This window comes from Bombyx mori, chromosome 15 (genome assembly GCF_030269925.1).
Source record: "Bombyx mori chromosome 15, ASM3026992v2".
Classification (NCBI taxonomy): domain Eukaryota; kingdom Metazoa; phylum Arthropoda; class Insecta; order Lepidoptera; family Bombycidae; genus Bombyx; species Bombyx mori.
The window spans coordinates 12,320,073-12,345,967 of NC_085121.1; the positions used below are offsets into that span (position 1 = coordinate 12,320,073).

Sequence of the window (25,895 nt, forward strand, 5' to 3'; positions counted from 1 at the left end):
TTGGCGTCACTCTCGTCGTGCGATGCGATGGCGATGTGTGTGATTTTTTCGGTTCGTTATTGTTATGTTTTGTGATAATAACAGAAGATTATTGAAATAGACAACCTATAAAGTACATGTAAAACCTAGAACTTCACAGCTGCTAATTAAATTTCTGTTCCTCTGTGAGATAATTCAACCTTAAAGTGAGTCTTTATTTTTGTATGATTGTACTCAAAGTAGGTATGTAAGTAGCTGGCAGGGTGGCTGAGTTTGACCGGTAGATAGTTATTATTGGACAATTCATTTACTTTCAAAGCACAGTAAAAACATAGTCTTATCCAATGCTGATTACAGATGAAATAAAAATTGTTACAGGCCATGGAAGACAATTCTGAAACCCACATGGAGACTGATGTTACTTCGACCACTGAGGATGTACCTGAGACGCAGGAGGTGACTGGATCAAATGGCAGTGTTGAAATGGTTATTGTAGTGGAGAAAATGGAAGAAGAGGAGGACAACAACAAAACAGACAAGGCCCTATTAGATTCCGAAATAATATCAACAGGTCCAACAGAGCTATCCTCCGATGAGAGATCCTCGCCAGCTAAAGATCTTGATCAACCAAAGACGGTTATCGTTTCACCAACTAAAGATATTGAACAGCCATGTAGTTCATCTTATGTCAATGCAACCGTTCCAATTTCACCTTGTAACATACCTTCGCCGATTAAGCCAACCACAGAAGATGTAACTTCAGACTTATTGCAGACTGAAGTAGTTGATTCTTCAAGTAAAATGGAAATTACTAATCCTGTCACTGAGAATATTACAAATCCAGAAATAAATCCACCAAAAATGGTTCAAGATATTGATGAACCTGAAGACAAATCTCTTAAAGATATTCAATCAACGGCAACACCTATTATAACACCAGAAGAAATTCCATTGCATGAAAGCTCTAATGACAATGTTGTTATGACAATCCAGTTGTCAGAAAAAGCCGAGTCAAAAACACCTACTCCTGCTGCAATGCCAATAGATGTCATAGTCGAGAGAGAAGATCAAAATGTCTCTCAAGTTGAAATACCAGAAGTGCAAGAAAAAGATCACAATAAAAGCATCAGTAGAGAGCTTAAGTCTCTTATAAAATCTGCAAAGGAGTCAAAGATAATAAGTGAATGTACTCAATTAAAAACCAAGACCAGGAAATCTAGAGTTATTCTAGATAGTTCTAATGCTAGTCTCAATGCTTCCATTGAAGCTGAAAAAATACATGGAGCCAGAAGACACAGTAATAACTCACAGAAGAGCAATTGTAGTGAGAAATCTGATAAACCTGTCACGAAAAGATCTATGCGGTCACAGAACCCTGAATTTGTGAATAAAGTGAAACAATTCTTAAATTCTGTCACTGGGAAAATGCAAAAAGAGGATGATATGACCGATGATGAACTCGAGGAGAATAAACCAGGTGAAAAGGTTGAAGGGATGAGGTCTCAGTCTGGCACTCCTAAAAAGAAAAAACCTGAAACACTTGTAAGTATAAATTGAAACAATAATTACTAAGCAAACACAATACTGAAGTTATTTTTGCTGGCTGTTGTAATATGCTGTTACGATTAGATATAGTTTTTTAAAGAAATTCAGACAATAATACGAAAGGCATATCACATAAAATAGGAGAGCTTTTTATCAATACTGTTAATGTAAAAATAATTAAGGTATTTAGTGTAAAATATGCATTTTAAAAAATTATTATACAGAAAGATTCAACATATTTTAATATATGATTATTTGAATGCTAATGCGGATATTAATGAAATCAATTATATGTTAATCTAAAAGCAGGTCCCGGGAAAACTTCAGTCAGATTTGTATTGCTGGCGTTGTCATTGGCAAGTTGAACAGGCTGAACACGAGAAGACCCATGCTCCAATGCATTGTAATGTCTGCCCTCGATCATTCCACTATAGATGTTTGTCAAGTGCAGAGCGTAATAAAATTACAGAAGATAAAAGCTGGGTGTGCCCTGATTGCTTAATAATACTGAATGCAGAAAGCTCTGAAACTAGGTAAGCTTTCTAAATATAGTTACTGAAGTTATGGTGAAATTCAATGAACTATGTATCACCGTGTGGGAATATATTGGTCATGGTATAATAATTAAGAGAGCACCAAGTTAAATATTACTTAAAAATAAATTAAATATATCTCATAGATAAAACTTCAAACAGCAGCCACTAAATCACTGGCTCCCAATAATGTATGTTTGTGTACAAATTTATAATATCAACACTATTTAAATTTTAAAGTTCATAATCAATGACGCAATAATATAATAAAACATGATTAAACAAGAACATTAATTACAATATTTCTAGGTTATTAGTACTGTCTTTTTTCTTTTAGTTTGCAATGAAAAGTTTAGATTTTCCATTAGCATAGCCATTTATGATTCAATTAATTCTGGAAACAAATACTCTGTAAAAAATAATTAATCTTTATTTATATATTATTCTTATGTAAATCATACTGCTGACTGACTGTGAGGTATTTATAGGCTATCTAAGGAAACTACTTAACATCAGGTGAACTATAAACTGCTTACAAATATCATTCAAAAATATGCATTATGGAAATGTATATGCTGCATTCATAATACCTTGACATATTTAACTTAAAAGATAATATAATCATCATTTTTATGAATTTAAGATAATGATTTGTTACATGTTAGAATATGAATGCTAATAAAACAATTATAAAATAAAACATATATTGTCAACATTTCAATTAAATAAAAGAAACATTGGCTACTATTCTTTTCAGATCACCGGCAATGAAAAAGATATCATTGGGAATGCTTTGTGAGCTACTAAAGTTTGCATTGGAGAGGATGATGGATCTGAATGGGGTAATATATTAGATTATGTAAAAAACACAAATTTTATGTATTGAGGATTGAATAAGTTTATATACTTTTTTAATGATATAGAAAGATGCTTAAATATGTTATTTTTATAAATAATGTTGCTACATTTCGAAAGAAATGTATCGGTCCCATATTTATATAAATAATTGCGTTATTTTAGTAAGCTTTGATTATTATAGAAAAATAACGAGATTCATCAAAACGCCTAGTTTTTATTCTCGTACATTACAAGTGTGCAATTTCTCAATCGTCTACTTTCACCGCTTTAGTCCGCGTGGCGAACTCGCGGGCGGCCATTGTATGACTCTGTGTAGACGCGGCACTCGGAGCGCGGGTGAAATGACCTTGCCACTTATCGGAGGTAGCACCGGTCGCGTGAAGCCATTCGCCATCCCTCTCACACTGCTCGATCGATAAGCACTCGAAGTTATACCTCGCTCGCTCTATCACGCTAATAATAAACCACGCCTTGTGCACATTTCGGATGTGGGTTGCGTTTTCTTCGATTCATTAAATTCATTATACTGTCATGTCATGTTTCTCAAAGTATTGATCACATAAGGTGATATTGTATTTAAAAAATTTAAACAAAGATACAAAACCACCTCATCTCACCTTAAAAAGACCGGAAGCTGATTTAAAAGAAGTAAATTAATGCGAAAAGTCCTTTGTAACATGCGTTTATTAAAATATTTTAATCGACGACGGAGAGATGCCATTATGATTAGATAATTCATTTATGTGCATTGACACGTAGCCCTGGCTTGACTTTAAATTGAGACCTAATTTACATGACACGAGTAGTTCACGACATATCGTGTCTTAGAAATAAAATCTTATTCTATCCCGTAGTATTCTGTTTGTTCTGATTTACACCTAACCGTGAGAAATGTATGAAAAAAGTAAAAAAAAACTGTATAGACCTTCGCGTTCACTTTTCACACGTCGATTATTCGATTTGGTTGATAGAACAGTTTGTGTTTCAGGGACGATTTCTGGTGTGGTTCCATTGATTGACGATAGGTGGCGCGCCAGTCTATCCAACAAATTGATGTACCTGTTTGCGAAATAGTAATAATAAATAAAATAGCTTCTAATGAAAAATTCGACTAGAAATTGTATGGTCGCAAAAAGCAACTTAATTAACATGTTTTTAACTATCAATCATTGTTTGGTCCTGTAAAGCAATTGCGCATTATAAAAAAACAAATTTCGTAAATTTAAATTAAATAGTTAATTATTCTCATTACCAAGATATAGAAAATTCAAATTATTTCGGTGGCCATCATTGAACAATATATTGATGATACTTTTAAGATAAACTTGCACATACATACGTATATACAGTTCCGAAACAACAACATAATATGGTTCGTCGGTCTATCGAGCAACTATACCGGCTCGATGGAAGATCTTCCTTTGTCATTAATTAAAAAAAAAAAAACTAAAATAAGTTCAACTAAAATCGATTAAAACCGCCAAACTTAAATATAGAATTTACGTGAAATTCCCAGGTGGAGCCATTCATGACCCCGGTTGATCGCGAAGCGTTTCCCGACTATGAGAAATACGTGGTGCACCCCATGGACCTATCCCGCATGAAGTCGAACATCGCCAACGGCCTCTACGGAAGCACCGAAGCTTTTTACGCTGACGCCCAATGGATACTCCACAATAGTATTATATTCAACACACGTGAGTTGGGTTGTATCGAATTTTTATATTTATTATTATTTTGGCTGTTGTTGTGTCGCTTGTTTTGTTGGTTCACCTTCTTGCTTTTGATGTTATTACATTTAATCGGAATTTATCAGCAAATCATCACGTATTAACTTTTGTCACGCTTGTTTTTATTGACGACATATTAATTTCATTCACCTCATGTTCTTTTTAATGAATACTAAATAAATGTGCTTCGATTTTCGATTGTTAACGTATTCGCATGCTGTGTAGTTTTTCTGAGATCTGATTATTGATTTTGTTGAAGGGTAAAATGTATTGCATCATATAACCCCAATATAATAAAAAATAATATTGTAGTATAATATTGTATGTTTATTTTTAATTTTAACTTTACCATTTCCGATGTTACGATTAGTATGTATATTAGAAATCACATTGACTTAGTTATTGTTTATCGAAAATTTATCTTGCGTTGAATGGGTTTATTACGCTGTCGCATCTACAACTCAAGAAATACTATGGAAATTAGATCTCTTTATATTAAATTGCAATTAGAACGTGTGTCAGTTTACTGTATTTGATGTACATTATTAAAAGTCGATAGTTGAAAGCCGAATAATAAGTAAAAAAATAGTAATATGAAAGAAGAAAAAAAAATACATACTTGCTTTTTAATCAGCCATGGTCTTGCACGCAACTCCACTCCACGCAAATAAATTAAATAAAAAAATTAATAAACACCCTATATAATATGATAAAAGTAATAATAACACTAAATCCGTCATGTTATAATAGAGTTGTCATAATTTAACTGTAAAAATGTATAATATGTTTAATGCTGTTCGGTACGTAAAATAAATTACCCACTGTTAAAGTTTTGAGACAAGATATAAGCAAGCTTTTTTATAAAAAGTTGAGTACTACGACATACAGTATATTTAATTATCACCGAAAATAGACGAGACTGGTTTTGTCATTATTGTCTAATTAATGCAGTAGGTAGTGACTAGGCTATGTTTCTGGCATTAGCAATCGTGGCCACATAGGTGAGTCTTGTGCTCATCTGCCTACGAAAGAGAAAAAAGCGCTTGTGGCGTAATAAATAAGTCTGGTATACTCGTATCGAATGATGTGATCATAGCGCGATCTTTGTATTCGAATACTATAGTTTAAAAAACTGCTTGTCGTTGTCACTAATAAGAAGATAATATGATTTTATTGTTTCATAAAACAATAAAATTCGACCGTATAGACATTGTACTGCATGAGCAGTAGTAGCATCTGTGTTCTTTCATGTAATTGTTTAGAGGTTAGAGGCTGGACACGATTTATTATTTTTAAACATTTTCTAACAGGCACTAGTAAGTTGCTATTAAGCAGTCATTAAGCTTAGCGGTACTGGTAATGTTAAAAATCGTCGCTCTATTTGAGTAAGCTAAATAATAACGATTTTTGTGATTCGAATCTAATGAATAATTGAGTGTAATTCTCGGGCCGTATTGTACTGTTAAAAGTGCGACCTTACAACATATGTCTTGAGGTGGGTGGCGGTATTTACCTTGTAGATGTCTATGGGTTCCGGTTACCACTCCAAACCAGGTGGGCCGTGAGCTCATCTATCCATCTAACTAAACAACAATTTTTTTTAAAAAAATCGTTGCAAGACGTAGTTCGTATGTCCTATGCATTGTTAAGATTTGATAACGTCATTAGAGTAGACAATTCATTTTTGACGCTTATATAATTTTCTATGAACAATAATAAATTTTAAAATTTGCGTTGATTTCATTATATTGATACGAAATATTATAAAATTAATTAATTAAAAAAAGAAATATTATAAAATAATTCTTCAATCATCTAAGACATATATAAAAAAAAATAGAATTTTAATATTGCGTCATACTTATTGTCCGTATATTTCAGTTCAGTCGAAGTTGACCGGCGCCGCGAGGGCGGTGGTGCGCTCGTGTCGTGCGGAGATGGGCGAGATCGAGGCGTGTCCCGAGTGCTACGCGGCCGCGCATGCGCGCAAACCCACCTGGTTCACAGACGTGTGCTCCACTCCGCACATACTCTTGTGGGCTAAACTTAAAGGTATACACACAATCTGTGTTGTAATTTGTTAATAATGAAATATCTGTATGTTGGTAGGACTGGTGGTAGGACCTCTTGGGAGTCCGCACGGGTAGGTACCACCGCCCTGCCTATTTCTGCCGTGAAGCAGTAATGCCTTTCGGTTCGAAGGGTGGGGCAGCCGTTGTAACTATACTGAGACCTTAGAACTTGTATCTCGAGGTGGGTGGCGCGTTTACGTTGTAGATGTCTATGGGCTCCAGTAACCACCTAACACCAGGTGGACTGTGAGCTCGTCCACCCATTTAAGTAATAAAAAAAAAGTTCGCAAGTGCTTTTTTTTCGACCTATTCTAGTAACCTCGAGGGGTTATTCTAGATTCACCGAGCTAGTAGGTGAGCTCACGGGGCACGGAGTGTTGCTAACACTGGCCCTAGCAAGAGCAGTGCTTCGCAGAATTTACCACCGGTTAGGAAACGCGACCCACTGAGATCCGGCGAGAAACTCAGTGGGCTGTGTCCGGTGACCGGTGCTTGAGGTACCTAAAAGCACCGTTAATGGATCGGGAGGATCTGTAATGACGTGCTTAGGGCTTTGCAATCGTTGACAATCAGGGAAGACTTTTGATAGTTCCACCAACCTGCAACTGATGGCGCGCGATTAGTTTCAGCAAATGATCATTTTTTATACAACTAATCGTGCAGAGCTTGAGTTTTACTAATAAGATATAAAATTATTGGTATAGTATAATATGTCTTAGTAGTTGTATCTGTGGATTTAGTTATTGTGTGGATATAAAAGATATAATATTACTTTAGTTTTCTAAGTTAAAACTTAAAATCTTTTTCTTCTTGCCCTTATCCCACTTTGCGTGGTGTCGCTGTATAAGGATTTGTCATGAGTTTTACCACTGACCAATTGGCAGACAGAAACTCTTCTTGCCTTATATCTTCAATAATATGTACATTGTAACGTGCTATTACTGCTTCACGGCAGAAATAGGCAGGGTGGTGGTACCTACCCGTACGAAGTCACAAGACATTCTACCACCAGTAATTACGCAAAATATATTTTTGCGGCTTTGATTTTTACTATCGATATTATTCCTTAACTATGAAAGTCAAAGTCAATCGTGAACATTTGTTAAGTACGTATTTCAATAGAAAAATTGGTACCCGCCTGCGGGATTCGAACATCGGTGCATCGCTTGATACGATTGCGTCTTTTATCTTTTAGGCCACGACGACTTCAATACTTTTTATTTTTAATTATTTTTATTGCCTTTGTAGGCAGACGAGCATACGGCCCACCTGATGGTAAGTAGTTACCGTCGCCCATGGACTTCAGCAATGCCAGGAGCAGAGCCAAGCCGCTATCTACGTTATATATACTTTAATATTTTATGTGCTATTGTTACCAGGGTTTCCATATTGGCCAGCGAAAGGCATGTCGGTGAGTCCGGCCGGTCTGGTCGACGTGCGTTTCTTCGGCGCCCACGATCGAGCCTGGGTGCCGGCCAAAGACTGCTTCCTGTACTCGGAGAAGGATCCAAACAACTTTAGAACTAAGCGACAGGATATATTGGACAGCATGCAGGTTTGTGAATCGAATTCATACAGTACGTTTTGTGTTAGCAACGGCGACTTTGCCGTAGCTCGTCAATTTTTTATTGCTTAGAAGGGTGGACGAGCTCACAGCCCACCTGGTGTTAAGTGGTTACTGGAGCCCATAGACATCTACAACGTAAATGCGCCACCCACCTTAAGATATAAGTTCTAAGGTCTCAGTATAGTTACAACGGCTGTCCCACCCTTCAAACCGAAACTCGTTACCGCTTCACGGCAGAAATAAACAGGGTGGTGGTACTTACCCGTCCGGACTCACAAGATGTCCTACCACCAGTAAAAAGTGTTTCTTCTGATTTCGCTTGGAGTCCGACTGTCAATCGTAAATTGATCTAGTCTTAGAGTTATTGATAGGGCCACATTTTTTGTCAAGTGTAATACTGTCGCTACAAACACGTCTCCGTTTAAAGTTTTATAATAATATAAGTCTGCCTTTTTTTCAGGAAGCCGAAGAACACATTCGTAACATATCGAGGAAGTATGGAAAATTCGTCTACCCCCCGTTCAGAACGCAATTCGATCCTGCGAAATTAAACGAGCAAATGAGAGTGATGGTATGTACTAGGCTGTTAAATCTTGATGCGGGAGATCGAAGTCTCAGAACCGCACCCGCATCGTTTTTTTTTCCTTACTTATTTTCTGGTAGCTTAAGAGGCTATTCCAGCTACGCCCTGACGGGTAGGTGAGCTCACGGGCTCAACCTGAGAGAATTCGCTAACACTAGTCCTAGCAAGAGCAGTGCTTCACAGAATCTTACTGGTGGTAGGACCTCTTGTGAGTCCGCACGGGTAGGTACCACCATCCCGCCTATTTCTGCCGTGAAGCAGTAATGCGTTTCGGTTTGAAGGATGGGGCAGCCGTTGTAACTATATTGAAATCTTAGAACTCATATCTCAAGGTAGGTGGCGGCATTTACGTTGTAGATGTCTGTGGGCTCCAGTAACCACTTAACACCAGGTGGGCTGTGAGCTCGTCCACCCATCTAAGCTATAAAAAAATGTACAACCGGATCAGAATCGCGACTGACGGATGACAGTACTGATCTCAATACACACTAACGATAGTGATTGAGTTAAATATTCCATATTAATAATTGTTAATTAGCTCTGTCGGTTTTCAGATACCATCGTTCGAGGGTGAGATACGTGTTACGGTCAAGGATAAATCGCCGAATACAACAAAAGACAAGAGCAGGACCAATTCTAAATGCTCTAAGAACTCTACAAATGGCAGGTGACTACACTGTTTGAGCTATGTTGTAAATCTTCGCTTAGCCAATAATACCGCGCACGCCACGCAAAAAACTGGATATCTTCTAAGGATTTTGTCTGATGTGTTGCGGCTCATAAATGGCTAATACATTGCATAGTGTATTTAGTTATAGAAGATATGTAGTTTTTCCCTCTGATAACAAATTAAGCAAATTAGATTTTTGTTAAAGATAACAAAACATCGAAAACGGTAATTGCATACATAATTAATTTAGGTCACAAGTGGTCGAATAATTCGTGCAATTCTATTTATGTTCTATTAAATATTGTACTAGCGTGAACACAGAATCTAAATAAATAAATCTAGTAATTTTAACACGAAACGTTAGTCTTACAAGTAGTCAATACCAAGTAAAACTTTTTTTGATTATTATCTGTACATCTGGCATCCGAATAACCTAATCTAACCAGCTCTCGTGCTTAAGAACAGTTAAAAATATATATTTTGGTATAATAAATGATTACCGTCAATTGTGCATTGATCTAAGTTAACATAAACTCGTATTATATTTTAAATTGTGATTGTTTTGATTCGATTTACCAGTTTGATTTCTATATGCCTACTAAATATTCATTTACATTGTTAATGGCCTCCGTTAAGGTAAAAATACAATCTAGGTGACCTGGCTATACATAATGACATAGCAGAAATAATGTTTTCAGTGATATAAGCGAAGCAGAAGATCTACTGGGGCAGCCTTGTAATAAAATTAATGATAATATTAATGATTCAAAGGACGAGGTGATGGAGCAGAAGTAAATATTTTTTTTTTAGTTGCTAATAAAACAATTAGTTAAATATGTAATCAGTTAAATGCATCAAAATAAGATTTTTAATTTTATTATTTATTCATTTCGAGATATTCGGTTTCATCTGTTCAATTGATTATAACTATTATGTTGCAGTCAAAAGTTAATGGAAGTTGACGAATCTGCGGTGAAAGACACAAAAGAGACTGAAAACTCGCGGAAAAGACGGCGCTCCTGTGTTACAGACACACCGGTGCAAGACAACACAGCCAACGAGAAAAAAAAGCGAGTCGATGATGAAAAATCTGATAAAAAGATAGACACAAAAGATATGAGCAATAAAGAATTACCAAAGATCAAAAAGAAAGAACCAGAGAACGTTATTATTCCAATAGACGATGATGATTCAGTTATCTCGATCGATGAGTCAAACGATTCAGTCAAAGGTAAAGAGAAAATAGTTGAGAAAAACCGAACCGTCACTCCAATAAAAATAATATTACCTAAACATAACCGACACACTCCGAAATCTAGCGGCACCAGAGAATCTCCCAGAACTAGCACCCCCAACGATAAATCTCTTCTGGTGACGCCAAAAGATGAAAGATCCGCATCAAAACAAAAAAATAAACCAGGCAGGAGCTCCACAGAGAGACAAAGCAGGGAAAGCAAGAGTAGACATGAAAAGAGAAGGAATTCCAAAAGTAACAAATCCCTGAACGGTAGCATAAGTTCTAAAAATGAAAAAAATGACAGGATGAAAACCGATAAAAACAACGAAAACCCAAACGCTGCCAACAAAGAGAAACCCGCAAGTAAAATATCAGTTATCAAAGTTAAAGATAGCGAAGCGATAAAATTAGCAGAGAAGACTCCGCCCGCAGAGGCTGTGAAGTCGGTTAAAGATCGAACGGCCGAGGATGACGACACTAGTTTGGCGGCCATCGCCCGCGACACGGCCCGGAATGCCGACTCAGTCATAATGAGCAACCCGCCCGGCATGCCCACAATCAGCAGCGTCAGGTCCTTGTCCACACTGGCCCAGGGCACCTCAACGACGACCACAAAAACGAACACGGCATCCGCGTCGGTGGACATAACCGCGGACAGTGCGCCGGACTCGAGCGCGCTCAGCAATACCGACTCGGCCAAGTCGCAGAAAGCGAGGAACGAGAACGAGCCCATGGTGGGGAGGGTGGGGGTGCGGGCGTTCGCCAGGATGACGTCACCGGAACGCAACAAAACTAACAATGTGCAAGTAGAGATCAAGACTGAACCGATCGATCTAGACGACCCGAGCAGGCACATGGAGAAGATGGATCTGATGAACGCATTCAAACTCCGACCCGTGAATCAAAGTTCCAGCCTACGTGAGGTGCGCTTTAATAAGGTAACTTACTAATTTAAAATTATCTAAGAGTTGTTGTCTTTTTATTTTTTATTGCCGTTGTGTGCAGACGAACATACGGCCCACCTGATGGTGAGTGGTCACCATCGCTCATGGACGTCAGCAATGCCCAGGGGCAGAGCCAAGCCGCTGCCTACCATTAAGTAATCTCCACAAACCTGGTTTGAAGAAGGACATGTCATAGTCTTGCGATGGACTGCTGGAAAAACAAACGGCATAATCTAAAGCTTAGCTAAAGTGACTTGTTGTTCTGTTACCGGTCGAACCAAATCATATCTTACATCTGTAATTGTATGGAATTGTTCCAGTGTATTATCTGTAAGTTTTCTTTCATACAAACCATGTCTTGACTATAACACATGAATAAGAAACGAGCGGAATCGGTCGAATCGTTCTCATCACGTGGTGATTGATTTTTATTTGAAACAAAATCAATCGATTTTGATTAATTTTTTCCAGTATTTCATGCTATTTAGCAGTTGATCAAGCCAAAGTTAAATTCTACTAATAACAATAAGTACGCGCTAGTCAATGACTATATTCATGACCTTAAGACCTACTTGCGCAATCCAAATTCACTAATAACATTGAAAGCTCCAGGATAGACCACATCTCACTACCAAACTGTTCAAACGTGTATTTATATTTAGGTACTTACCTAGTTAACCCATTATAATTATTCCGCGAAAACTATAATGGAAAATGATTTGGGATGATTTGGGCAATAAACCGAATTTAGTAAAAAAAAAGAAGCTGCGATGTTTAAAAAAAATCAATCTTGAAATTAAGTTTTCTGTTTTATTAATCAAAAAAAAACAATACCCTATAATTTTGATACATTTGTGCATCAAAATATCAAAAAAAATCACTGAATTGTATTAGCATGCTTTACGATTTCATGGCGCCATTGAATATAGACAGCCGTAAGTTGTTTATAGGATTGATTGAAATTTTACATTTACAGGTCGTTGTGACGCCTCTAACGCGAAGAGCGCCGACAGGGGCGGCCGAAATACGTCCGCGTGCGAAGAAGACTTTCCCACAGCCCAAGAAACCCGAAGACTGCCAGCTCAACGGGAAGAACTCCATGGTGTACATACCCATACAGCCGGCCATCACCCAGGCGCCGGCCCGACTGGCGCGCCCCGCCCCCGCGTCCCTCGCCGGCCAGCCGCGCTGTGTCGCACCCATCATAGTCAGCAGCTCAGGTCTACCAAACTGAATCAACTTATAGAGATTAAGGGTCATGGCACACTATGCAAGCACGGCACCGCTCCAACCCACCTTTTTTTTCCTACCTATGTTGATAGCCTTGAGAGGCTGGCTATTTCAGCGTAACCTTAACTAGTAGGTGAACTCACGGGGCTCAAACCGGAGTTATGCTAACACTGACCCTAGCAAGAGCGGTGCTTCGCAGAATCTACCACCGGATCGGAAACGCGACCCATTGAGAAGATCCGGCGAGAAACTCAGTGGGCTGTGTCTATGAGTTAATTTGCTCGTCGAGTCCTTCGTTGCAAGCGACGGGTTCGACGAGGACGGTGACCGGTGCGTGTGGTACCTAAAAGCGCCGTTAACCCGAAGATTAGCTCGTCATTTGAATTTGACCCTTAAATCGTGTGTCGTATAATATGTGCTTTGTAATATCAGTATAAAAAGCCAACAGCGGGGTGTCTGCGCGTTTGCTGCTACCTAACAACCGTTCGTAGTAGTCTTACAGAGCCGTGTCTCACATCCGTTATCACATTAGCTAGGGTTGTCATAACTAAAAAATTAATCCTATCATAATAAAAATTAACGTTCTTTTTGACAGGAAACAATGGTGTAAATACAGTGACAACACAGATGTTGCCGCCTACGCTGACGTCGGCCAGCACCGCGGTCACAACCCCAGTACAGTTGGCGCCCACAGTTGGGCAAGTGCCGACCACCGTCCACACGGTGCCCCTCATGACTTCCGTCAATGGACAGTGGATGTTTAGTTTACAACCTGTGATGTCCGTCGGAGCTATCGATGTAAGCACATAAGGGACATACTAATTTTCTATAAGGTAACTCGAGCGAAATGCTCCTGACGAACATATAGGATGTTCCAATCGTAAAATTCAAAGTAGCCCATATATAATATTTGACGGTAGTTAGCACAATATAGGAATGTATGTGAAAAACAACTTAATTAAATATGGGTAAATTTTTAAATTGGGTCAATCACGAAAACGCCCCTAGTGATTTGTATTTTTTTAAAAGCACGAATATTTAAATACTTGTTGGCCTAGTTAAAAAATTTGTAAGAGATAAATTTATAAAAATATATTCTAGGGTTTTATTTATTTATTTTTATTGCTTAGATGGGTGGACAAGCTCACAGCCCACATGGTGTTAAGTGGTTATTGGAGCCCATAGACATATACAACGTAAATGCGCCACCCACCTTGAGATAAAAATTCTAAGGTCTCAGTATAGTTACAACGGCTGCAACACCCTTCGAACCGGTAGGGTGGTAGTACCTACCCGCGCGGACTCACAAGAGGTCTTACCACTAGTAAAAAGTACACCTCATTTTTATTTAATTATTTTAATTAAACTAAGTGGTAGTAGTAATTATGAAACTAAGTAGTACATTGATTATCACACAGTCGAACACATCGCCGCTAGTGAACGGTGTTCCGGAAAGGCTCGGTCAAGCGGCGACCGTGGTGCCGGCCGCCGTCGTGTCACCCGCCCCTGCGACCCCCGCCTGCCCCGCGCCCCTTGCCGCTGCACCGCCGAGCCGGCCCGGAGACTCTGTCGTCACAAACACTCCCACAGAAGTGAGTTGCCATTTTGTAATCTATCTATATATTAATACGTGAAACAAAAACTTTGTACCCCTTTTTACGAAAATTGCACGGACGGAGGAGTATAAAATTTCCCATACTTATGTAGAATATAGAGGAGTGCAGCATGTTAACTTTTTAAAACTATGCGTAAATAATACATTAAAAAAAAATTACACACACACGCATGCATACTAAGTATTTGTTTATTGTCAAACTTTTCTTATAGTCTGGTCAATTTGAGAATAAATTAAAATTATTGTTCGTCTTTATTAATATTTGTCTAAAATGTAGTGTCGGCGAAATCTGTGATTAAAGAAGTTATATAGATTATATTAATGTAGAATATAATATAGAAGAGAAAGAAATAGAATATAGAATTATAAATTATAGAAGTTTGAATCTTGGACAATAGAATCATAATAGTGTACAAACTTATAATTTCACTTAATTATAGTCGAATTCTGACTACCGGGGGACCACTAGTTCATTTAATTTCGACATTATTTACAATATTGCATACCACCGCTGTCGTGAAACAGTCATTAGACTTTATGAAGAGCGACTTCGACTTTATGTCCCAATGTGGGTCTTTCATGTTATGATATCTATGGGCTTTGATACTCGATAAACACAACTGTAGAAAAATATTAGAGAGTATTATTGGCTCACTCGGGTAATTGGTACAATAGCGAAGCTTGTGCCTCAAAACCAGCTAAGACGTTTACGCTGTGGCTTTTATTGAAAATATATATATATTTTTGTTGCCCTTGTTGGCAGACGAGCATACGGCACACCTGATGGTGAGTGGTTACCGTCGCCCATGGACTTCAGCAATGCCAGGGGCAGAGTCAAGCCGCTGCCTACCGAAAATATTTAAATAATAATAATAATATATAAATAACTGCTCCACTAGAGCAATAAAATAAATACCGATCGTTTGGATTTGACTTTTTTGACGCTGGCTTACAATTATTTGACTTGCCCTAGACATTTAATAGTCATCATGACGAGTTATCGTAACTCTTTTGTCAAACGTAAGCGACGTTAACTCGATTTACGTATTTTTGGATAGTAAATATCTTATGCGTTAAATCAGACTGTCAATAACATCGTTCATGTCTTACTTTTCATCTAGCTCCCGAGGTTACAGCAGCGGCCGCCGATACAAAATCCACTAGATCCCAACTTCCCAATTGGTATTGTACCAGCACCATCTACCGTCGGTCCTCTAACGGCTAAACTCAATCAGAATGCCATCAAGGTAAATTCGAAATACTTATAAATTCGTAATATTATATTTTCGTTTCAATAAAAATATGACCCACTGTTACATCTGAGTCGTCTATTATCAAAGGTGGCAATCTGTGCATTTGGACAAAAAAATGTTATTGATATGTCAATACAGATTGATTTGAATATAATCGTCTCCTTCAAAGAATACGGTTCAAAACTTGCATTAAATAAAGTATTAACTTAACCTGTTATTTATCTAAGATGTCGTTCAGAAGAGTTTTGTGACTACCAATGGAATACAAAGTCAATAATTCGATTTCTGATTTACCAATAATTGTCCAAAAGTGACATTGCCGGCTTTGATAATAGTCGACTCATCTATTGTTTTTTCTGGGATCGAAACAATCCTGTCAAGTGTTCATAAAATCTATACTAATATATAAATCTACAGTAGTTTTTACGGATGTTCCGTTATAACTACTGAACCATGCATCCGATTGACTTGAAACTTGATATCCATGTAGAAAATACATGTACTTAATGGATATTGATATATGAGCGTTGGACTCCCTAAGAATAATGACCATAAATAATAATGTTAATTTTAAATGCCCAGCGAAGCGGCCGAGTACGGCTTGTACTATATAAAAATAAAAATACCCTCAATTGCGAAACAAAAACAAACCAACCTACACATTGAAATTTTTATATAAATGTACATATAATCGCTGCACAGTTACTCGTTTGGAACTAATTTTATCTTGTTACATTAAATCATAAAGAATGTACCTTAAATTTAGGTAGAATAGTTACTCAGTGTTACGACATTTGTTGCAGCTAGCCGATTTCTTCCGCACGCTACTGGAGGATTCGCTGGATAATCTCGACGATCCATCGACGCAGGTCACGTCCCTGAAGCTGCAGCTCGAACAGACCAAGTGGAGGCACCAGCAGAGATTGGACGAAATCAAACATAACTTTGGTAAACAAACATAAAGTTTCTAATGTGTATTTTTTGTAATATGTTCTTTTTTGTTACAAAATATATTAGGAAATGTTACTAAAAATGTTTGAAACACCAAACTGGTAGCTACCAAATAAAATGATAATGAAATGTTTTAATTCTACTTATAAATAATATTTAGAATGTGGGTTTGATTTAACACTAAACATGCCATAATGGGCCACGGACCCATTTGGAACTTTTACATTGTGCACGTGTCTTCTTATTGTTTTTGCACATTTGACTTCACGACTTTTTCTTACGAAATAATCTATAGTTATTATACTTTTTTTTTATTGTTTTTTTTTTTTTTAGTAAAAAAGTCGTATACCGTTATCTACCCGTTATGGTAGAAATAGGTATCACTAAGTGTTGGCATGATTAGTGTTAATATAATACGATTCATAGAATTATCGGTGGCGGAAATGCGGGCAACGTTCGAGAAAGAGAAACAGCGGCTCGTCATGGAGACCAGGCGTCTGGCGCAAATCGAATTGGAGACAGCTGTCAAACTAGCTAAATCCAAACAGTGGTGAGAAGATTTACTAAAAAAATATAGATTTTACTGTCGGGGTCGCGCAGATAAGTGTTCACCCTAGATGTATAATGCGACTGTATTGCAATTTTTTCCCCCACCTATGCGCCGGTAGTCTAAGAGGCTATTCCAGCTATGTCCGGACTGGTAGGTGAACTCACGGTTTCACCTTGAGAGAATTTGCTAACATTAGCCCTAGCAAGAGCAGTGCTTCACTGAATCTACCATCGGATCGAAATCGCGACCCACTGAGAAAATCTATAATAGTTATTTGTACTGGAACGTTTCAATAGCTTAAAAAATTTGATACGATACTACCGTTCGAAAAAGCAGACCAGCTATGTGTTCTCGTTTGAAGTGTGGTACAGCCGTCATCTTACAACTGAGACTGTAACCTCATCTCTCAAGACGAGAGACAACGTTCACATTATAATGTCTATTGAATCTGGTAACCTGGAGCTTGATTAGTAACACGAATTAAAAAAAAAATTCTAAATTTTTAAGGTTTTTTTTTATTGTTTAGATGTGTGGACGAGCTCACCAGCCCACCTGGTGTTAAGTGGTTACAGGAGTCCATAGACATCTACAACATAAATGCGCTATCCACCTTGAGATATAAGTTCTAAGATCTCAGTATAGTTACAACGGCTGCCCCACCCTTCAAACCGAAACGCATTACTGCTGCACGGCAGAAATAGGCGGGGTGGTGGTACCTACCCTCGCGGACTCCCAAGAGGACCTACCACCAGTAATATCATCGAATATCAGTTATATTATGTATGTAGTTACATTACATTAATTGTGTATATGAATTTGTAGGTGTGCGAACTGCAGCCAAGAAGCTCAGTTTTATTGTTGCTGGAACACTTCCTACTGCGACTACCCGTGCCAGCGCGCGCACTGGTCGCAACACTACTCCGTGTGCACGCAGCAACGATCGGTAAGTCATCATCATCATTCTCCCAGTCCTGCCCTTCTCCCAGTCATCTGGGGCCGGCGCAACATGTTTTCTCCTTTCATACTCCTCTATCATATACCATTTCTTCGCTCACTCCGCTCTTACACATATCACCTCTTACACGTATTTTTACTGGTGGTAGGACTTGTGAGTCCGCACGGGTAGGTACCACTACCCCACCTATTTCTGCCGTGAAGCAGTAATGCGTTTCGGCTTGAAGGGCGGGGCAGCCGTTGTAACTATACTGAGACCTTAGAACTTATATCTCAAGATGGGTGGCGCATTTACGTTGTAGATGTCTATGGGTTCCAGCAACCATTTACCACCAGGTGGGCTGTGAGCTCGTCCACCCATTTAAGCAATAAAAAAAAGAAAAGAAAATGTGTATTAAAATTATTTTGAATTTTAATTTCAGTTTTTTATTGTATGTTTTGAAATATTACGTACCCATTACGTAACCCAAATGTTACCATGTGAGGCATGTGACATGTGTGCGTTAACAGTGGGACATGGCACAAAAATGTTGGGAAACACTTGAAAGTTGATCATGTGCGACAAACACAAAACTTTGTATCTCAATTTATAATAGTTTCATTCCGTTTAATTTGCAGGAAGGCAACAATAATAATAACAGCGACGGAACTAGCGCTCCGGAAAGTAGATCGCAGACAGATAAGTTGCCAGTGAGTATTAATATTTAACATGCTTTTATTAGCCTCTGGTATGTCTTTTTATGTCACGGAATTTTGAAACTTCATTTTCACCAACTTCAAACATCAGATTAACTTAAAAACTTGCCCACACACCAAAGGACCGATAGCAAAACAACAATCCTAATATGTCAACCAGCATGAATTTTAAAAATATGAAAATAATTGTTATTTCAATTTGCTGTTTAAGCATAGTTTTTTTAGTTTTCAAATGACGTACGCTCCCGAAGGCGAAAGCCGAAGAATCAGACTAAAATAAACCTTAAGACATACGCCAAAAATAAACTATAGCTAAGCACAAATATATGTTGTAGTGTGGAGCCAAGGTTGTTTGTGTGAGCTTTTAACATGTGCTTAGTATGAGTGCCTTAACCCCGTGTGTCATCGGTTCTGTAACGGTGCTCATTGCGTACGCAAAAAAAAAATATGTTAATTTTTTATGTAATTGTTTACCATATCTTCTTAGACATTTTACTCTTAGTAGAATGGTTGTGGTGTGGAGGGGGTAGACTTGACGCGTCTTACAATGCCCTACCATCATTCTTCTGCACTCGTTTGCCGTGTAAAGTATATAAATAATCGGTTATATAAATAATTGATGTTTTCTAGGTGTAGGCATCTTACCTCCCAACAAAAACTGACCTCATGTCTCAAGATGACTTTCGCTTTATGATGCCCATGGACCCTGGTAACCGCTTAATACAAGGCCCGCATGCTTTTTCATATATCTAAGGAACTAAGTTTGTAATCGAGGATGCTACTATTGCGTAATCTTTTGTTGTACTGGCGTTGCAGAAGAGCACCGTGGTGCCGACCCTCACGGTCGGCGGGAAACTTGCCTCCAGATCAGCCAGCCAGGATAGTACGCCAATGTCTTCCATCATCAGTGAGTACGCTTACGAATATCAATACTGTATCACTTATCAAAATTATATTTATATATTTATTATCACGTGAAGCAAAAATTTTATACCCCTTTTTCAGAAAATTGCGCGGACGAAGGACTATTAAATTTCACACACAAGAATATAGAGGAGTGCAGAATGTTAATTTTTTTTTAAATAGTCTGTAAAAAATACATTAAAAAAACATTATACACACTACCATGTATTTGACACACACACGCGCATGCTTATTATTTGTTTATTTTCATTTTTCGTATTGCATATAGTCTGTGGTCAAATTGAGAATAGATTGAATATTGTTTGTCTTTATTAATATTTGTCTAAAGTGTAGTCTTGGCAAAATCTGTGATTATAAAATTATAATAGTCTTTGAAAATAGAATCATATTAATGTTCAAACTTATAATTTCAATTGAATAAAGTCGAATTTCGACTACCCGTGGACCACTGGTTATAATAATTTTGCTTTACATACAATTTTTGAGAGTAAGTTCATTTTATCAGAAATTAGAATTTTGTAGGGCAGTGTATAACACGGTTGTTCGATTTAGCCAAATTGGATTTAAAAAATTAAGGCTTTTACAACATTCAATGTCGAATTCTTTCAACTTCATACTAATAGCTACATGTGTATAGTTTAGTATAATGATGTTAGAGTCGTCTTAAGGTAATAGTATCCTGTAGAATTCAAGCGCAGGTTGGTCGGGCTTAAGAAAACGTACGTAAAAAAGGTGGATTAATATTTATATTTTATAAATTACAGTGAGCATGGTCGAGGACGTCAGCGGGAACCAAACGGTGAAATGTGTGGGGACGTACAATGGGAGCAAAGCCGGCGCCGTGCCCGCGCAGATACCACCTCTCATAATCAACAAGCAGGTATTTATAGTCCGGGTATCCGTAAATGGATTCCCCAGCAGTAAAAAAAAAGGTACTTATAGTCCGTTCGCGTTAAGAATGCAGTTAGTCGTCAGTGCAACTTCAGGGTAAAGGTGTATTCACAGTAGTGTTAAAATTCAAACACATTATATTTTTAAAGATTGAGTTTAATAGTTTAATAATTTAAGGCCTATGTTCAGCAGTGGGCAGATAAAGGCTGATGATGATGATGATGATGATGAGTTTAATGAATTTAAAAAGTACACTTTAAAGTTAAAAATCAAAATTAAGTTATTAATATTTTAATCACTATCACTAGTATCCTCGTTAGTATTTATTATAATAAAAGAATTTTGTGCAGCGAGTTCCATGACGTCATCTTAGTACCACATGGTATTTTCTGCTTGTAAGACGTGGTCGCAGCATTTCTAAGAATATTATAAACTGTTCTTACGGACAAACCGCATCCATTTGCCGTTTTTTGTATTATTCTGTCCAGAGCCACATTTAAATCGACTGTTTAAAATAAACATTCAACTGGTCACTGTGAACTTGACCTTGTAATTTGAAACGATTTGATTGGTTAATGCAGCGGTAGGGGAACTTTTTTTAATTATTACCCCAAAATATTTTTGTGTAAGTTGATATTACCCCATGGCGAAGAACAAAAAAAATTAAATCGCTTCTTTTTAACATCTTTCATATTATAGGCCCCATGATAATTTAGAAAAAAAAAAAAATATTTTTTCTTTTTATTTCGTTTCATCGAGTTTGAAATCACAACGATTCTAAAGAAGTTTCACTTCAATGTATACTTTTTACTCACAAAAGTTTCATTTTTACCCCCTAAAATTACATTTTACCCCATTTGGGGTAATTTACCCCGGTTCCGCAACCGCTGGGTTAATGGGCTAGGCCGGGGAACATTGATAACTCACTGCATTCTTAACGCGAACGAACTATAGTGTGCATATCAATTTTTCAAGAGTGACTATCACAGTTAAATCTGAAACAACAAGGAAAAGCGAATATGCCGAAATGATTCGAATTCATACAAAACGAAATCTTTAAATTGTTCAAATAATAATAGCATCAAAACTTGATTTTGATGAATATATCGGAAAATTTAGAGTTTAAAATTTGGAAAAAAATATCACAACAAAAAACTTCTTCAGCTATTTGATTGTGGTAAACTTTATTGAAGTTCAATTGAAAACATCGAACTGTTGATACCGATAGCAAATAAAACTCACATTAAATTACAAAGACAAATGTCGCGTGGTAAGCGAATTGTCGCTTTAAGCGTCTTTAAGGTCTAATAGACCGAATAGCATTTCACTCCTCGATATATGTGTGGAATAGATCATGTCCGTACTAGTATAGAGATTCGAAAAATATTGTTAATTTCGACATCAGTTTTTTTTTTTCCTACCTAAGCTGGTAGCCTAGAGAGGCTATTCCAGCGGAACCTTAACTAGTAGGTGAGCTCACGGGGCTCAAACCTGACGACGATGCTAACACGAACCCTAGCAAGAGTCGCGCTTCGCAGAATCTACCACCGGATTCGGAAACGCGACCCACTGAGAAGATCCGGCGAGAAACTCAGTGGGCTGTGTCTGAGAGTTAATTTACTCGTCGAACCCGTCGCTTGCGACGAAGGGCTCGACCTGTGACCGGTGGTTGAAGTACCTAGAAGCACCGTTAGTGGATCGGGAGGATCCGAGATGACGTGTTTTGGGCGACGTCGACTGCTTTCCATTCTGTCCGCAGGATCGGGAATGCGACCTCAGTACTAAATTAATTTTCTATGTGAAGGTAGTTTCAGATTGACCAAAAGCTCACTTGGAGACTTCGTCATTCGAAATTGTTTCATATGCTAAAGAGCATTATCGTTCAACCAAAGGGTCGAGACTGATATGTGAAGGTTTAAGCATTTAAGAATAAGGGAGGTTGCAGCTTTTCTGAAAAAATATTTACTTCACGTTTAGTGTGACGAGTGTTAATTACAAATGAATAGTAATTAATTAACGTTTCCTTACGACGGTCGCAACGTTTAAAGCTTAAACCGAGATGCGTCAGAGATTTTCAACACGAGCTTGAAACATTATAACTGTGACGGGTACCGATCTCAGAACACGAAGATATTAGACAAATGCCTGCGACGAATGGCTCGACGATTAAATTAACCCATAGACACAGCCCACTGAGTTTCTCGCTGGATCTTCTCAGTGAGTCGCGTTTCCGATCCCGTGGTAGATTCTGCGAAGCACTGCTCTTGCTAGGGGAGGGCCAGTGTTAACAACACTCCCGGTTTGAGCCCCGTGAGCTCACCTACTCGCCCGGTCACGCTGACATAGCCTCTCAAGGCTATCAGCTTAGGAAAAAAAACCATTTGAACCGTCGGTCTACAAGATCATCCCTTTGTCGTATTACATGCACATAACAAAAAAAAAAACATTTCCACAGATAATGAACGAGGAGAACAAAAAAGTAGTAACGTCGGGAGGCTACCTCATCGTGGGCTCCACGTCCAACGCCAGCGTCAACCCGCCGCGACGTACTCACACGCTGCAGTACTTCACTTAGCGCCAACCGAACTTGGAAATAATCCCGCGGACTGTCCAACAGAAGTAAGGTTAAAATTTTAATGGACATTTTAGCGGAATTGTAACCCAGTGGGGTCGAAAATGTGAAAATGTTGGACGTAGTTCAACAGAAATAGCCCGCACTGAGCCACAGTAAAGCTGTTCAAAAAACAATACATACTGTACTAGCACTACATTATATGGTTATAGTTTTAGGATGTCGTTACTTCTCTTAATGAATAAATAGTCTTGTTTTATGTAACGTCATCTGGTCACCAGATACACGTATTGACATTATTGTAGATATTTCAATACTTTCTGATAAGTTGCATTAAATTAAGCTTTGTTGAGTGGTACTACATATTTGAGTAAATTGTTTTTATTATAGTTTCTACTTCAACGATTTTAAGCCATATATATACATGTTTGGTTATAAATTTCTGTTTGTGAAGCATTCAAATTAAAATTAAGTGATATTTGCAATTTATGATGCAACTATAATTAAATATAACTATAACATTAAATGTTTTACTTGAAATTAAAGCTATGTTTTTAATGTGAACATTATACATGTATTCTGCATATACTGTTATATAAATTAACAACAAACCATCTGTAATAATATTAGATAGTGTGTAAGCTATCAGAAAAAAAAAAATTGTTACTTGTTTGAATTGGAAATTGGAATCGTTTTTGAACAAAATATAATAATTGTGTAAATAAATATTAAATGCAATAAAAATTTGAGAAATTAGCATTCATCCATCTTTTTTATTTATATGTGGATGAATGGTTTTATAATCTGTCCTTTTCTTTTTTTGTTATTATTATATCATTATAATAATTTTCAAACACTTAGGAAAATAAAATCCAATATTTCTGTTCTGCGAAAGATGTATGTTGTATTTTTCATTAGGCACAGTATACTACTATAGGTAGTTTGTCTCGAAATATTGTTTATTCTAGTATTCCATTAGAAGGACTATCTGTTTATATTTAAAAAAGGAGTATGTATATATTAGTGCATGCGTTTCAGTAGAGTACATAATGTTAGACAAATATTTACGTTATGTACACGACGTATATAATTAAATTAAGTCCCATACGCCCATTGTGCATTTATTTTATGATAGTTATGATTTTATTTGATCATCAGCTGTTTTATTGTCACTAGGTGCGTAGGAAGTTTTTTAGTGTGCTCTGTGAAAAGAATAGAAAAAAAGCAATATTTATGCTAAATGCTAATAATATTAGTATATAGGAAGATCTGTTAAAATAAAACATATTAGAAATTAAGTTTTCGGATTTTATGATATATCAAAATAGAGATGCAGCTGAATGAAAGTGTAAAAATTTGTGCTCAAATAAACTTGTCTGTCCAGTACAAATCATACTACTTTTATGTTTGCGGATTAGAACGTGCGGTTCACTATTTACATAATATTTAAGACTGCTATATAAGGTTTGCTGCAAATAAAGCATTTTAGGATAATGTGATTTTCGGAAAACACGTTCAATGTGTTTTCGTTATTATCGTATGTAAGTTTCATTAAGTGTAACTGTAAAGCGGAATTATATTTTAATTTTCTTTTTAATAATGATAGTGAATTAAAATATTTTGTTTAAATATTATGCAATTCCTAGTCCTAGTCAATGCGTATAGAATATTGAAGATCAATCAAATTTATTATATGCGTACATAGGTCACACATAAACATACTAAAAGCACATTAGAAAACATACAATATTGATTAAAGTTTTAAAAATCCAATAGTGACATTGAATTATAAAAAGGAATGTTAAGCGTTTGCATTGAATTTTGACAAATATATGCTATGAGATTCATAGTGAGCTTCAAGTAATTTTTCAATGTTGACAGGACCATTGAAATTTTGGATTGCGTTGAAAGGGCCGGATTTACAGACCCATGATATATTTTAATGTAGAAATTTGCTTGTCTCCATTTTAGATTTTAATCATAGTGTAACAGTAAAACGTTCATTACTTTTACTACATTGTACGACTTGAAAGATTAGGCATTATAATGTAATTGTAAATAGTATACTGTAGTTATTAAATAAAAACTTGAAACATATCTGCTTGTTTATGTTCAATAACCCTTTGTTAATGTCCTTGGAGAATATGTGTTATTAATAGGATAATAGTACCATTATTAAAAATATACACTTTCGGGATATTAATAATTGCTGTTATATAGTGTACAAACTGCTACATAATTAAATAGCTTGGGCAATTAGTTAATTTCAAAACCCAAGTACTAAAAACTTTATCTTGACAGACCACAATGAGAGGACATTATGTGATTTCAAGTATACTCAATTCACATCTAATTACTCAACAATAAACTCAAAATAACTCAAAAATAATTTGATTATTATAATGGATTAAAGCAAATAGGGAAACCCTTGTATATGCTTAGCCCACTGAGTTTCTCGCCGGATCTTCTGTGGGTTGCGATTCCGATCTGTGGTAGATTCGGTGAACCATTGCTCTTATTAGGGCTAATGATAACAAATTC

At 37.0% G+C, this 25,895-nt stretch overlaps 1 protein-coding gene across 5 annotated transcripts; it reads left to right on the forward strand.

The window, feature by feature from the left end:
• Nucleotides 1-25,451, forward strand: LOC101739573 (MYND-type zinc finger-containing chromatin reader ZMYND8). Of its 5 annotated transcripts, none has more exons than XM_038015829.2 (22): nucleotides 1-51; nucleotides 358-1,521; nucleotides 1,831-2,057; nucleotides 2,815-2,899; nucleotides 4,432-4,621; nucleotides 6,527-6,697; nucleotides 8,097-8,272; nucleotides 8,745-8,855; nucleotides 9,422-9,534; nucleotides 10,236-10,328; nucleotides 10,479-11,712; nucleotides 12,695-12,938; nucleotides 13,544-13,746; nucleotides 14,367-14,540; nucleotides 15,685-15,810; nucleotides 16,620-16,764; nucleotides 17,194-17,317; nucleotides 18,140-18,260; nucleotides 18,890-18,961; nucleotides 19,775-19,874; nucleotides 20,656-20,771; nucleotides 23,238-25,451. In XM_038015829.2, the coding sequence occupies exons 1-22, from the start codon at nucleotides 28-30 to the stop codon at nucleotides 23,355-23,357; spliced, it is 5,133 nt and encodes a 1,710-aa protein (XP_037871757.1). In that variant the 5' UTR covers nucleotides 1-27; the 3' UTR covers nucleotides 23,358-25,451. The 5 variants fall into 5 exon arrangements, with proteins under 5 accessions (XP_037871757.1, XP_037871760.1, XP_037871759.1 ...); XM_038015832.2 differs by having other exon boundaries at nucleotides 19,784-19,874; XM_038015831.2 differs by having other exon boundaries at nucleotides 4,432-4,612.
• Nucleotides 25,452-25,895: the final 444 nt, after the last annotated feature.